This window comes from Humulus lupulus, chromosome 6 (assembly GCF_963169125.1).
Source record: "Humulus lupulus chromosome 6, drHumLupu1.1, whole genome shotgun sequence".
Lineage (NCBI taxonomy): Eukaryota > Viridiplantae > Streptophyta > Magnoliopsida > Rosales > Cannabaceae > Humulus > Humulus lupulus.
The window spans coordinates 110694736-110707758 of record NC_084798.1 but is presented as its reverse complement, the minus strand read 5'-3'; the positions used below and the strand labels follow the sequence as shown (position 1 = coordinate 110707758).

General features: G+C 39.1%; 1 protein-coding gene and 1 non-coding gene across 2 annotated transcripts; one reads left to right on the top strand and one right to left on the bottom strand.

Annotated features, from left to right (window-relative positions):
- Positions 1 to 538: 538 nt before the first annotated feature.
- Positions 539 to 12637, bottom strand: LOC133785389 (uncharacterized). The gene is made up of 7 exons (XM_062224634.1): positions 12448 to 12637; positions 4042 to 4557; positions 3173 to 3786; positions 2210 to 2935; positions 1564 to 2077; positions 1006 to 1335; positions 539 to 843 (listed from the first exon to the last, which is right to left on the bottom strand). Exons 1-7 carry the CDS (start codon positions 12635 to 12637, stop codon positions 539 to 541), a joined length of 3195 nt encoding a protein of 1064 aa, XP_062080618.1.
- LOC133787736 (small nucleolar RNA R71) lies at positions 5301 to 5406 on the top strand. The gene has a single exon (XR_009872738.1). It is a non-coding gene; the product is annotated as a small nucleolar RNA R71 (small nucleolar RNA).
- Positions 12638 to 13023: the final 386 nt, after the last annotated feature.

Genomic DNA, 13023 nt, shown 5'->3' with positions numbered 1-13023 from the left:
CTTGAATTTTTTCAAAATGGAAGAAATGAAAAAAATAGAAGAAGGGAAGCCCTCTTAAGCCCTCGGATCCCACATGCGCCGCGGCGCGCTCTCTCAAGCGTCGCGGCCCGTGTCTAATTTTTTTAAATATTTATTTATTTATTATTATTATTTTTATATAATTTTTTTTTCTCTGAGAACCCGATGAAGTGCCACGGCCCTTCACCCATGCGCCGCAGGGCTTGCTGCATGTCGAGCCACTGCAACCTCTCTGGTTTTGTCACGGTCGCGACCCTTGATCAATGCGCCGCAGCCCTGTCCTCCGACTTCAACAAATTTATTTTTTCAATAGTTTTCACGATTTCCACGGTTCTATTACATTAAAAAATACTTAAAAAAACTAAAAGAAAATAATATGTCAAAACAAAACTAAAAAAATAAAAACTAAAATTTTTCATAAACTTTAAAACTTAAAACAAATGAAAATTAGAAGTAATGAGATGCCTCTCAACTGCACTGTCGTTAACGTCATTTAGCCGGGCGCTTCTTTATCTTTAGATCAAATGGGTTCCAAAATCACCACGGACTTGCATTTTTCCACCAGACCCTCCAAATAATGTTTCAACCTCTGACCATTCACCTCAAAATGCCCTGTTTTCTCACTATGAACCTGCACTGCTCCATAAGGAAATGACACAACTACCGTGTATGGTCCTGACCATCTCAACTTCAATTTACAAGGAAAAAGTTTAAGTCTGGAATTAAATAGCAGGACTTTATCTCCTGGTTGAAAATCCTTCCTCAGTATTCGCTTATCATGAAAGGCCTTCGACTTCTCTTTATAGATCTTTGCATTCTCATAAGCTTCATTTCAGAATTCTTCAAGCTCATTTAACTCCATAAGCCTATTCTGTCCCGCCATAAAGAGATCAATATTTATCTTTTTCACAGCCCAATAAGCTCTATGCTCCAGTTCCACCGGTAAATGATAGGCCTTACCAAACACCAATTAATATGGTGACATACCAATTAGAGTTTTAAATGCAGTGCGATAAGCCCAAAGTGAATCATCGAGCTTCTTCGACCAATCCTTCCTCGAAGTATTTACTGTCTTTTCCAAGGTACCTTTTATTTCCCTAGTCAACACTTTAGCTTGGCCATTTGCAATTGGATGATAAAATAACGCCTTTCGATGATGAACACCATAGCGAGCACAAAGAGCAGTGAACCACTTATTGCAAAAATGACTTCCCCGATCACTAATAATTGCTCTGGGGGTGCTGAATTGAGTAAAGATATTTTTATGAAGGAATTTAAGTACCTCTTTCCCATCACAATTAGGAGTTGCTACGGCTTCTACCCATTTAGAAACATAATCCACTGCAAGCAAAATATATTTATTATTATACGATGATGGGAAAGGTCCCATAAAGTCTATTCCCCATACGTCAAATAACTCAACTTCCAAAATACCAATCATTGGCATTTGATCTCTTCTTGATATATTCCCAGTCCGTTGACAACGATCACAACTTTTGACAAAATCATTAGCATCTTTAAATAATGTAGGCCAGTAAAACCCACTTTGCAAAACTTTTGTTGCTGTTCTTGTTCCTCCAAAATGACCGCTGCAATGCAAACTATGACAGTGAGTCAAGATTGACAACATCTCCTCTTCGGGCACACATCTCCTAATAACTTGATCAGGGCAATGTTTATACAGAATAGGCTCCTCCCAATAATAATGCTTCACCTCCGAATAAAATTTCTTTAGTTGTTGCCTTGTCATCTCAGAAGGTATAACCTTTGCAGCAAAATAATTAACATAGTCTGCAAACCATGGAACATTTTTACAAACACTCACTTCAAACAATTGCTCATCAGGAAAAGAATCATTAATCTGAATTCCTTTGTCAAGAGAATCTTCATCAACCTCCAATCTAGACAAGTGATCAGCCACCAAATTCTCAGTACCTTTCTTATCTTTAATTTCCACATCAAATTCTTGTAACAACAAAATCCACCGAATAAGACGCGGCTTGGAATCTTTCTTGATAATAAGATACTTAATCACAGAATGATCCATGTAAACAACCACCTTATTCCCAATCAAGTATGGCTTAAATTTATCACAAGCAAACACTATGGCCAACGGCTCCTTTTCTGTAGTTGTGTAATTTATTTGAGCATCATTCAAGGTACGACTTGCATAATAAATCGTTCTAAATACCTTGTCAACTCTTTGTCCCAACACTGCCCCAACCGCAAAATCATTGGCGCCACACATCAATTCAAATGGAAAATTCCATTGAGGTGCAAAAACTATAGGTGCCGAAATCAATTTCTCCTTAAGTATCCTAAAAGCTTGTTGACACTTCTCATCAAAATCAAATGTAACCTCATTCATTAACAAAGTGGACAGTGGCTTTGAGACCTTGGAGAAATCTTTGATAAACCTCCTATAAAATCCTGCATGGCCTAAGAAACTCCTTACTCCTTTTACTGAAACCGGAAGTGGAAAATTCTCTATCGTAGAAATTTTAGCCCTATCCACTTCAATGCCTTTCTTAGAAATATTGTGCCCCAATACAATTCCTTCATTTACCATAAAGTGGCACTTTTCCCAATTAAGCACCAATTGCAACTCTTCACACCTCCTCAAAACCAACTCCAAATTAGTTAAACACGTGTCAAAAGAGGACCCATAAACCGAAAAATCATCCATAAAAATTTCGATCCCCTTCTCAACCATGTCAGAAAATATTGCCATCATACACCGTTGAAATGTGGTTGGTGCATTACATAACCTGAATGGCATCCTTCTAAAAGCAAAAGTCTCATAAGGACATGTAAACGTTGTCTTCTCTTGATCCTCCGGTGTAATTACAATCTGATGATATCCTGAGTTCCCATCTAGAAAACAATAGTAGTTATGCCCTGCCAACCTATCCAACATCTGATCAATAAAAGGCAAAGGAAAATGATCTTTCCTAGTTGCCTTATTCAACTTCCGATAATCTATACATATCCTCCAACCCGTCACAGTCCTTGTTGGAATCAGTTCATTACTTTCATTCTTCAGCACAGTCATACCACCCTTTTTAGGTACTACTTGTACTGGACTCACCCAAGCACTACCAAAAATAGGGTAAATCACTTCAACATCTAACCATTTCAAAATCTCTTTCCTCACCACTTCTTTCATTGTTGGATTAAGTCTTCGTTGAGCATCAATAATTGGTCTCGCATCATCTTCCATGAGAATTCTATGCATAACTATCAATGGGCTAATTCCTCTTATATCAGCCAGAGTCCACCCTATAGCAGTTTTATGAGCCCTTAACACCCTCAACAACTTCTCCTCCTCTACTTCTGAAAGACATGATGAAACTATAATCGGAAGATTCTTTTTTTCCCCAAGATAAGCATAGCAGCCGTGGTCTGGTAAAACTTTCAGTTCTAAAACAGGTGGCTTCAGAATCGATGGTAATGGTCTTTTCGGTCCCTCATCCAATTCTTCAAACTTTTTATGCTTCCACGGCTCAGATGATTTTATCCACTTCAAATAACTCATCGCTTCATCATTTTCCTCACCATCTACATCATCAACAACTATAAGACTTAATTCAAGAGGATCCTCAATTAATTTTTTTCTTCCTACTACTTCTTCTACCACATCAACTGAGAAACATCTATCACTTGCTTTAGGATAAGTCATAGCCTTAAACACATTAAATACTACTTCTTCTCCTTGAACTCTCAGCTCTAACTCTCCTTTTTGCACATCTATCAATGCTTGCCCAATTGCTAAAAATGGTCTCCCCAAAATAATAGGAACATTCTCATCCTCTTCCATATCAAGAACTATAAAATCAGCTGGAAATATAAACTTATCCACCTTTACCAATACATCTTCTATAATACCACGTGGATGCTTCACAGATCTATCAGCCAGCTACAATGTTACTGTGGTTGGCCTAGCTTCACCCAAACCAAGTCTACGGAATACTGACAAAGGCATTAAATTAAGACTTGCCCCCAAATCGCAAAGTGCATGTTTACATTCAAACCCCCCAATCGTGCATGGAATAGTAAAACTCCCAGGATCTCGTAACTTTTGAGGAAGTTTCCTTTGCAAAATTGCACTACATTCTTCCGTTAACGCCACTGTTTCATAATCACCCATCTTTCTCTTATTAGACAGAATCTCCTTCATAAATTTTACATAGCTAGACATCTGTTCTAATGCTTCTGCGAATGGTATATTAATATGTAGCTTCTTGAACACCTCTAAAAACTTTGCAAACTTCTTATCTAAATTATGCTTACAAAGTCTTTGTGGATATGGAATTTTAACATGATGCTCAATACTCATAGGTGGTACATCCTCTTCCTTCCTAAGGTCTTCAGTAACTGTTTCATCATTAAACTTCTTTTCTTCTTCGCCTTGTGTATTTTCCTTCTGACCTTCTTCCTCTGACTGATTCTTCTTTGGCCCTTCATACCTTGTTCCACTCCTCAAAGTAATAGCTTGGCATTGTTCTTTAGGGTTAACTTCTGTAGTGCTAGGCAAATTTCCTTGAGCTCTATTAGTCATTAAAGTAGCCAATTACCCTATTTGAGTCTCCAAACTTCTTATGGACGCCCTAGTTTCAGTCATAAATTGGTTAGGTACATCAGGTTGGGGTTCAGCTGGTTTCATTGGCATTGGGTGAGATGGTCTATTTTGTGGTTGATAATATCCAGGTGGAGGGTGTTGGTGTGCATATTGTTGTGAATATGGTGATTTATTTTGTGCAGGTAGATATTGTGACTGGGGTTGAGGGTAAGGTTGTAGAGTATTTTGATTATTTGACCATGCAAAATTAGGATGATTCTTCCAACCTGGGTTGTAGGACATGGAATTGGGGTTATTGGGTTGTCTTTGGTAATTTCCTATAGCTTGTACTTCTTCCATGGGCATGTTATTCATATCTATAACAGGGCATTGGTTGGGTTGATGGGTTGTACCACACACTTCACAAAGGTTTTGAACTTGCATAACTTGAGATGGGAGTGTAGTCTTTTGCAATTGCTTTGTCAAGGCTACTACTTGAGCTGTAAGCATGGATATAGCATCCAATTCCATCATTCCAGCCACCTTCTTTGGTTGTCCCCTTTCAGTTGGCCATTGATAATTATTCATTGCCATCTCCTCTAATAGCTCATATGCCTCATTAGCACTTTTACTCATAAAGGATCCTCCCGCTGCGGCATCTATAATTGTTCTAGTCATTCCATTCAACCCATTATAAAAATTATGCATCAGCATCCACTTTTCTATTCCATGGTGTGGGCACTTCCTTAATAACTCTTAAAGCGCTCCCAAGAATCATACAGTGACTCTCCATCCATCTGATAAAAATTATTAATTTCTCCCCTCAATTTTGCAGCCTTCGCTGGAGGAAAGAACTTGGCAATGAACTTCTGAGCTAACTCCTCCCATGTAGTGATATAATTCACCTGTAAAGATATCAGCCAACTCTTCACCCTATCCCTTAGTGAAAATGGGAATAACCTCAGTCTTATAGCATCATCACTCACCCCATTCATCTTGAACGTTCCACATAACTCTAGAAAATTAGCTATGTGTAAATTGGGGTCCTCCGTTGGCATACCTCCAAACTGAACAGTTGACTGAACCTTTTGAAGAATTGTAGGCTTAATCTCAAAATTGTTGGCAGCAATGATTGGAGGTCTAATGCATGAATCCACTCCTGTAACAGTAGGAAGTACATAATCTCTCAAAGTTCTTGGGCCTTGCTCCCTAGGAACTTCTGCAGCCCCTTGACCATTATTAGCACCATTTCCCAAATTGTCAGCCATGGTAAAATCCAATCTCCTCTTCGTTTTCCGGTTATGTCTGCATGTTCTTTCTATTTCATGATCTATTGGTATAATCTCCTTTTGTCTATTGCTTCGCATATACCAACAATTCTTGAAACACAATAAAACCTTGATCCAAATAAATGTTAAACAGAAATAAAAAAAAATAAGAAAGCAAATCAAATTAGAACAAAAATTAACTTTATTGATATTAATAAAAATAGTCCCCGGCAACGGTGCCAAAAACTTGATCTATTAAAATTAACACGCAAGTATACGTGGTCGAATAAAGTAATATATGATAAGTAAAGTGCCGATCCCACGAAGATTGATATTAATTACCAATAATTAACTTTTAACTCTAATTGATTTAAATAATAATTTCAGAATTATGAGTTAAATAATTATTACTAAAATTAAGGAAACAATTAATCACTAGAGAAATTTAGAGATAAAAATATGATTTAATTCAATGGATGTAAAGGTTAGGGTTTTAGTTTCATCAACCATCCACTTATGATTTCTAACCAATTTTCAATATTTCTTAATTCTATTGTGATAGCAGATTACAACTATATATTATAGTCTTACTAGGATCTATAATTCTCTACAACATATTATTTCCTACATGTCTGTGGTAAATCAACATATTGCAGGCTTTAAACACGTAATCCATGAACTACACAATTTATAGAAGTACTCTCGTCTAATATAAAATTGTGATTATCTACCTATAGCATAATTATCCTTCTCTTCTCAGAGCATAGGTTAAAATCATACAAACATGTAAATGGTGATCAATCATTCACAAGCATTAAGCATAAGATAAATAATTCACAATAGTAAAAAGAAATTCAGAAAAACTGCATTAAGAAATCAAAAGCTTCAAGGAGAATCCACTAACACCCTAATAACAAGATTAGTTCAAGACAAACATAATGGAATCAATCAAATTAAATATAAACATAAACGTAAGAATAAAGAGAATAAAGAAAAGATCAAGAAATAAAACTCTTAGATCTTCAATGTTCTCTCCCAGGTCTCTAGTAATCTCTGAACATAAAAAAAAAATTACTCCTTAATTAACTCTTAAAAACGTATTTAAATAGGAACCCTAAAACTGCTTTTCAAAATAAATGACTATTTCGCCCTTCTGATGGCCACGAAAAAATACACGCGCCGCGGCCCTAGTATTTAAGCGTCGTGGCCCGCCTCTTTGAATTTTCGTAAACATGGTCTCTGACTCCAGCAAGCACCGTGACCCTTCAAACCTGCGCCGCGGCCCTTGACAATTCTAGAAAATGGCTCTCTCTGTTTTTCCCTTGCGCTGCAGCTCTTCATTTAAGCGCCACAGCCCTTCACATTGACCTCAAAACTTATTTCCAAGGCTCCAAAATGAACAAGTCTGTCTGCATATGAATCCTCAACTGTCTTCTTGTCAACTTTTAGCATAAATTTCCCAATGCTATGATTTTTCGTTCATTTCCTCAACTCCATGCGTCCTTATTCTATTTCCTACAAACATACCAAAACAAGCATAATACCGCATAACATTCCACCAAATTGACTCAAACTTACCCTAAACACAAGTTAAAAAACTATGCTAAAAACTGACTCATCAAAGGAGTTATATATTACATTGTAATTTATGTACAAAGGACCCGGGAGTGCGAGCAGTGTCAAGTTTGAACTCCAAAGGTCTGAAGACCTATAACAAAAAAAAATATAGACAAAAAGTGGATAAAACTATTGTGGCGGCAACCCATAACCACTGGTGGGAGCATCTAAGGACTCAGGGGGCAACTCGACAGCCATGGCAAAGATTTTCTTTGGCCAGTAGGTCTGGGAGTAGTCAGAATGTTGTTCTCTCGAGCCTCCTCAATTTTCAAGCGCTTCTCATAGAAGCCCTGGACATAGGCTTCATCATCTCCTAAGTAGCTCAGATCCAATTCTGGGTTGTAGAGCAACACATTGAAAATGGCATCCATAACGATCAAATTATATTTCTTTCGGTGCTTTGTGACCGTTGCCTGGCTCTCCTCGATTACTTGGGCCACCCGAGCTACTTGGGCATCAATCCTTGCCTTTAAAGTTGTCTCCTGGTGGATGAGATCCGCTTTATCCTTCTCTAGGGCAATAATTCTATTTTGAGCCTCAACAAGCTTCTTTTTGACAACCTCGCGAAGAGTTTTCTCCTCGTTATTGGAAATATTATCCCAAGCCAAATCCAGCTCTTTCTCGACACTCTCCTAGCGATTTTTCTCGTCATCTCATGCATGCTTAGCTTCAATAAGAGACTGGGCTACTTTCTTTGCCTCGTCGGGAGGAAGAACATTGTCATCCTTCAGTTAGGCAAGCTCCCCTTCAACCTTGTTCAACAAGGAAGTGTAGTTTTGGAGCTCCTCATAAAGACATTGGGTGTCCCACATCAACCCCTTTACAACCTCACTTTGTTGGATAGTGAGGGGGCCATCTACAAAAATAATGAGCAATACAAGTCAATAATAGGTGATAAAGTCAAAAGCCAAAGTACAGCATTAGTCGAGAATAACTTACTAGAATTGATGTCACCAACTGACTTTGGGAAAGATAGGCAATGTTCTACTCCCTCAGCTGGGCCCATCGCCGAGGAGGTATACTGTCCATAATTTCCCCCACCGTCGCTAGCAGTCCAGAGACTAGGGGGAAACCACCTCCCCAAGGTTCCAGAGGTACTCCCTGAAGCCACCGTGGGTCGAGGCCTTAGAATTGTCCCAATTGTGCTCGATGCCCCCGTCGAGGGGGCACGTCCCAGCAAGGCCACCAGGGAAGGTGCCGTGTAACATCCCGAATATATTGTTAAGGCTCAATGCCTGGATTACAGTGCCTGGAGGGCATAAAGGAATTTGTATGATGATTAAATGATTAAATACGTGACTATGAGACATGCATGATATATATGATAATGTGAGTATGATTATATGCATGTGTTATGAGTATTAAATGCGCATGTTGGCCCATTCTTGATAGTAAGGGCATATTTGTAATATTGGCCCGTTGCGGACATAGATGTGATTATATGTGTGTAAATGATTGAGACCACATTATTATGTGGATATATTTGTAGTATACGGCTCGAGGCGATCCTAGTGAGTGGATTGGCGGAATAGTCACAATAGGGTTTAATACCCGGCTCGGGGCGAGCCTATGGGTATTTTGGGAAGTTTAACGTATATTTGGGGTTTATTGAGTAATGGGTAAGTATTTGGTGGTTAAATGGGAATGTTGGGATTAATTGGGAATTTGTAGAACTACTCGAGGAATTAGTGGGAACTACGGCAAAAGACTAAGTCTCCCTTGAGGGCATTAGAGGGTAAGTTAAAGGCAGGGGCAATTCTATAATTTACTACCAAAAGGGATGACACACTCAACCAATTTGAATAGTGTAGAACCAAGGGGAAACCTTTAGAACATTCAGTATACTCTCAACTCCTCCTCTCTCTCTCTCTCTATTCGGTTCTTTCTTCCTTTTGAAGTACTTTTGGGACTCTTTGGAATTTTGAGGTGGAAGTTGTGGAATTGATGGAGCCGAGGCCAGAATTTTCTCAGGGTTAGTATCACTATTGAGGTAAGCTTCACAATTTGAATTTTTTTTAGAATTTATGTGATTAAGTTAGGTTGTGGCTGAGTAGAGTTCTAGCTTGGGTTTTGAATTTTATTAAGGATTTGATGTGGATTCCAAGCTAATTTTGGGTGTTTGATAAGTGTCAGGATTGGTTTATAAGCTAGTTATGATGTTTAGGTTGTAAGGATAAGAACTATGGGTTCAATTCTAGGTTTGGGCTGATGATTGGGGTTAAAGTTATGGGTTTGGCTGGGAAAAGCACATAGGAAAAGGCTAGATTTTCTGGGTTGGGGCCTCGAGTCACGGCCCTGTTCTTCAGGTGTCGTGGTCCACGTACTTAAAGAGGCTGGGATGCCACTGTTTTGCCAGGCGCGTCGCGACTCAGGGGAGAGCAAGTTGCAGCCCGTGTCCTCCAGCAGGGAGGGCCTGGCCTCTGTCTAAGGGGTCAGTCGTGACCCTTAAAGGCAAGTCACAACCCTAAATGGAAAATAAAGGGGAAGCCAAGGTTTTAGGCTTGGCGAGGCTAGGGGATTCTAACCTAAGCGCTTGAGACGAATTCTACTACTTAGTTTAGTAGAATTTGAGGTCCCGGAGGCTAGTATTTGTTTTCAAAGAATTTAATTGGTTTATAACCTTATGGTTATCCATTACCACATTGTGACCAGGTTTTACAGTAAGGGATTAGGAATTAAGGATCGTGCTCGAGGTCGTCATACGCTTGTTGCTCGGGACCTAAGGTAAGAAAACTGTTAGGAAAATATTGTTTTTCCTCAATGGAAATGATTATAATATTACAACTCTATGCAATAATATTACAAGTAAATATAGATTGATTAAATAAGGTCACAACTCTATAACTGAAAATACAAATAAACCAAAGAAAGGGAGAAGATAATGATGAAGAAGAAAATGGTGGAAATACAACTCAAAGCAAAATGTTACAAGTAAACTAAAATGTTTGAAATAAAGAAAAGAAGATTACAACCTTTGAACAAGAAATACAAGTAATAGGAACAAGAGAATAAGTAGAAAACAATGCAATAGAAGAAGAACAGAAACAAAAGCAAACTCTCACTTACACAACCTAAGTGAAGAGGATTGGGGATCACCAACTTGAACAAGGTATAAAACCTTTGTCCAAAAGCTTATTTCCCCCTAACTCAAGCACTAAGGGATCTCTCTCAGATATTGGAAAAGCTTTCTGGAATTATCAAGCCTCAAGGTGTTTCTAGCCAAGTGCTCTAGTGGATAGAAAAGTTGTGTCTTACAAGTGAGCTATAGGCTCCTATTTATAGAGTTTAGAGACACCATTTGAATTTCAAATTCCACCAACCCCCATGGCTGTTACCAATGTTTAATTGGATTAATATGGAATTAAAAAGGAGATTTGGGAGTTATTTGGGTTTTTGAGCCGTTCAACAAATATTGAAAAAACTGAAAATTTGGTCAGTTTTTGGCCTGTGGCCGCGGCCACTGGTCTCTGACCCACAGGTCGCGCCCACTGACCAAATTCAGCACAAAAATTGTGTTGTTTTTCCAAACGGTTCCAAACCCTCCCAAATGATTTTGTAACTCCCAAAACACATTATTGGGGTTAAAATCATATCTCTAACAGCCATATCACATATGGCTTTTATGAAATTCATCTCAATATTGTGTAACAACAATTTACACAATAAAGGGTAATATTTGGAGGTTACAAATTTGTAACACCAAATATGTTACATTATTTGGATATATCTCATATATCTAAATATTGTAACTCTCTATTATATGTTACAATATGTGACACACTTTGTCACATTTATTTAATCTAAAACATTATATTATAATATAATATAATTTTACATTATATTATAAAATAGTATAACAAAAACTACACCCGAGTTACGGTTAGGGCTTAAACCCCTTGTATGAATATATTATGAACATAAACATATATGTAGTTGAGAATAACCGATTGGGCATGCTTGTATGAACTGCCATTGATTATTTGTTATGCATTGTGCATCTATGATTATATTTGTTTACAGGCTGGCCTAAGGGTGTCGGGGGCCGATAACAAGCGTGCGGAATGCAACTCGGCCTAAGGGTGCCGAGGTCAGCCATAAAGCCAGTGGACTCGGCCTAAGGGCGCCGGGCCTGGACATTATACAATAATCAAAAGCATGGTTCACACTTAACTATTTGTATTGGTTTATGAGGTTGATTTATATGCTTGATTAAGTTGAGTACCTTTATTGAGATTGTTGCATATATTCTATTGTCAATTGATTCTGGTGAATTATATTTACTGCTTTTATTATGTTGCCTAGTTGTGCATTTTGTTTTAAGTTTTCTTGCTGAGCTTTGGCTCATGGGTGCTATGTGGTGCAGGTTAGGGAGTTGATAGCTGGACCAGCCATGAGTTGGAGAGTTTTAGGGGTGGTGTGTACATATGCAGCCTGCTCGATCGCCACGGTCGGGACAGCTTGGGAGGAACTAGGGTTAAACCCTGTTTTTGTCGCTTGGGTCGGCTAAAATTGTATATGTTTATCTTGTACAAATTTGTAAACTAATTTTTGGGATCCCGTGTACATACTCGATATTTTAATGAAAAATAATCATTTTGTTGACCAAATCTTTTATTACTTGACCTTGACTTAGTCTTTGATTACACATTTAAGTTCAAACGACTTGCTTAGCAGGTTAAGCATTATTTTAAACACATAGTTTAATGGTCTTGGTTATCCAAGGTGTTACATGCCGACTCCTCGGTGATGACCTTGTCGCATTATGCTGCCCTTCAAAGGCATCCTGGGCCGTGGGAAACCTTTCTATTTCCATCAGAAGCAATGGAGGAGGGGCGTTCGTGTCCTTGGGAGGCCCCAAGTTCAGGATTGAGCTCGTTGTCAAGGATGGAATCTCGCGGACGAAAATGGTAAGTCTAGTAGTCCGAGCAGCCACAGGAGCATCGGAAGTGGTAACTCTCACTTTCTTCTATGTCCCCGAGGGCTCACTGGCTTGCTCCTTTTTTTGGGCGTCCAAGGCCGCCCTCTTCTTGTCAGCGATCAAGAAATCAGGGACCTCCAACTCCTCATCACTTTCCGAAGAGACCAACTCCTTGACCGTCCTCTTCATGGCTTCGAGAAGTAAACTCAAGTCCAGGCCAGCATTGGTCTTGTACTCGTCGAATCCTCGAGCCCCCATGGCCGTAAGTTGGTCGAACACAGTTGTTCCTCCGAGATCCCCAGGATGGTGGTGATAAACCACTTCATTGCCACAATCAAGATATTTGATGCATTGCTTCCATGACCAATGACGGTTGGCGTACCCATATCGACGTAAAGAAGGCGTAAAAGATGAATGCCTTGGACTGTGACCCTTGTCGACAGTTCGGGGAACAAAGATAGAAATCTTCTCACCTTGGTTTTCAACTTCAAGCTAACTCAAGGTACGCAGGCGACGGGTGGCACGTTGGATGTGGACAACTTCGAATGCCTCGTTGACCTCATCCTCCACCTCAATCTAGGGCTCAGGAGCATTCCGCTCGAGCTACTAAGCAGCGGGGACAACCATCCCTAAATTGAAGACCT

What these genes read in the sequence shown, in the direction of transcription:
- LOC133785389 (XM_062224634.1), bottom strand. Translation starts at nt 12,637, where the DNA reads ATGGGGGCTCGAGGATTCGACGAGTACAAGACCAATGCTGGCCTGGAC. An exon ending in CCAAAAAAAGGAGCAAGCCA is followed by an intron (nt 4,558 to 12,447) that starts GTGAGCCCTCGG and finishes ATAGAGCTCAAG; the next exon opens with GAAATTTGCCTAGCACTACA. An exon ending in TGGGACAAAGAGTTGACAAG is followed by an intron (nt 2,078 to 2,209) that starts GTATTTAGAACG and finishes ATTGGGAATAAG; the next exon opens with GTGGTTGTTTACATGGATCA.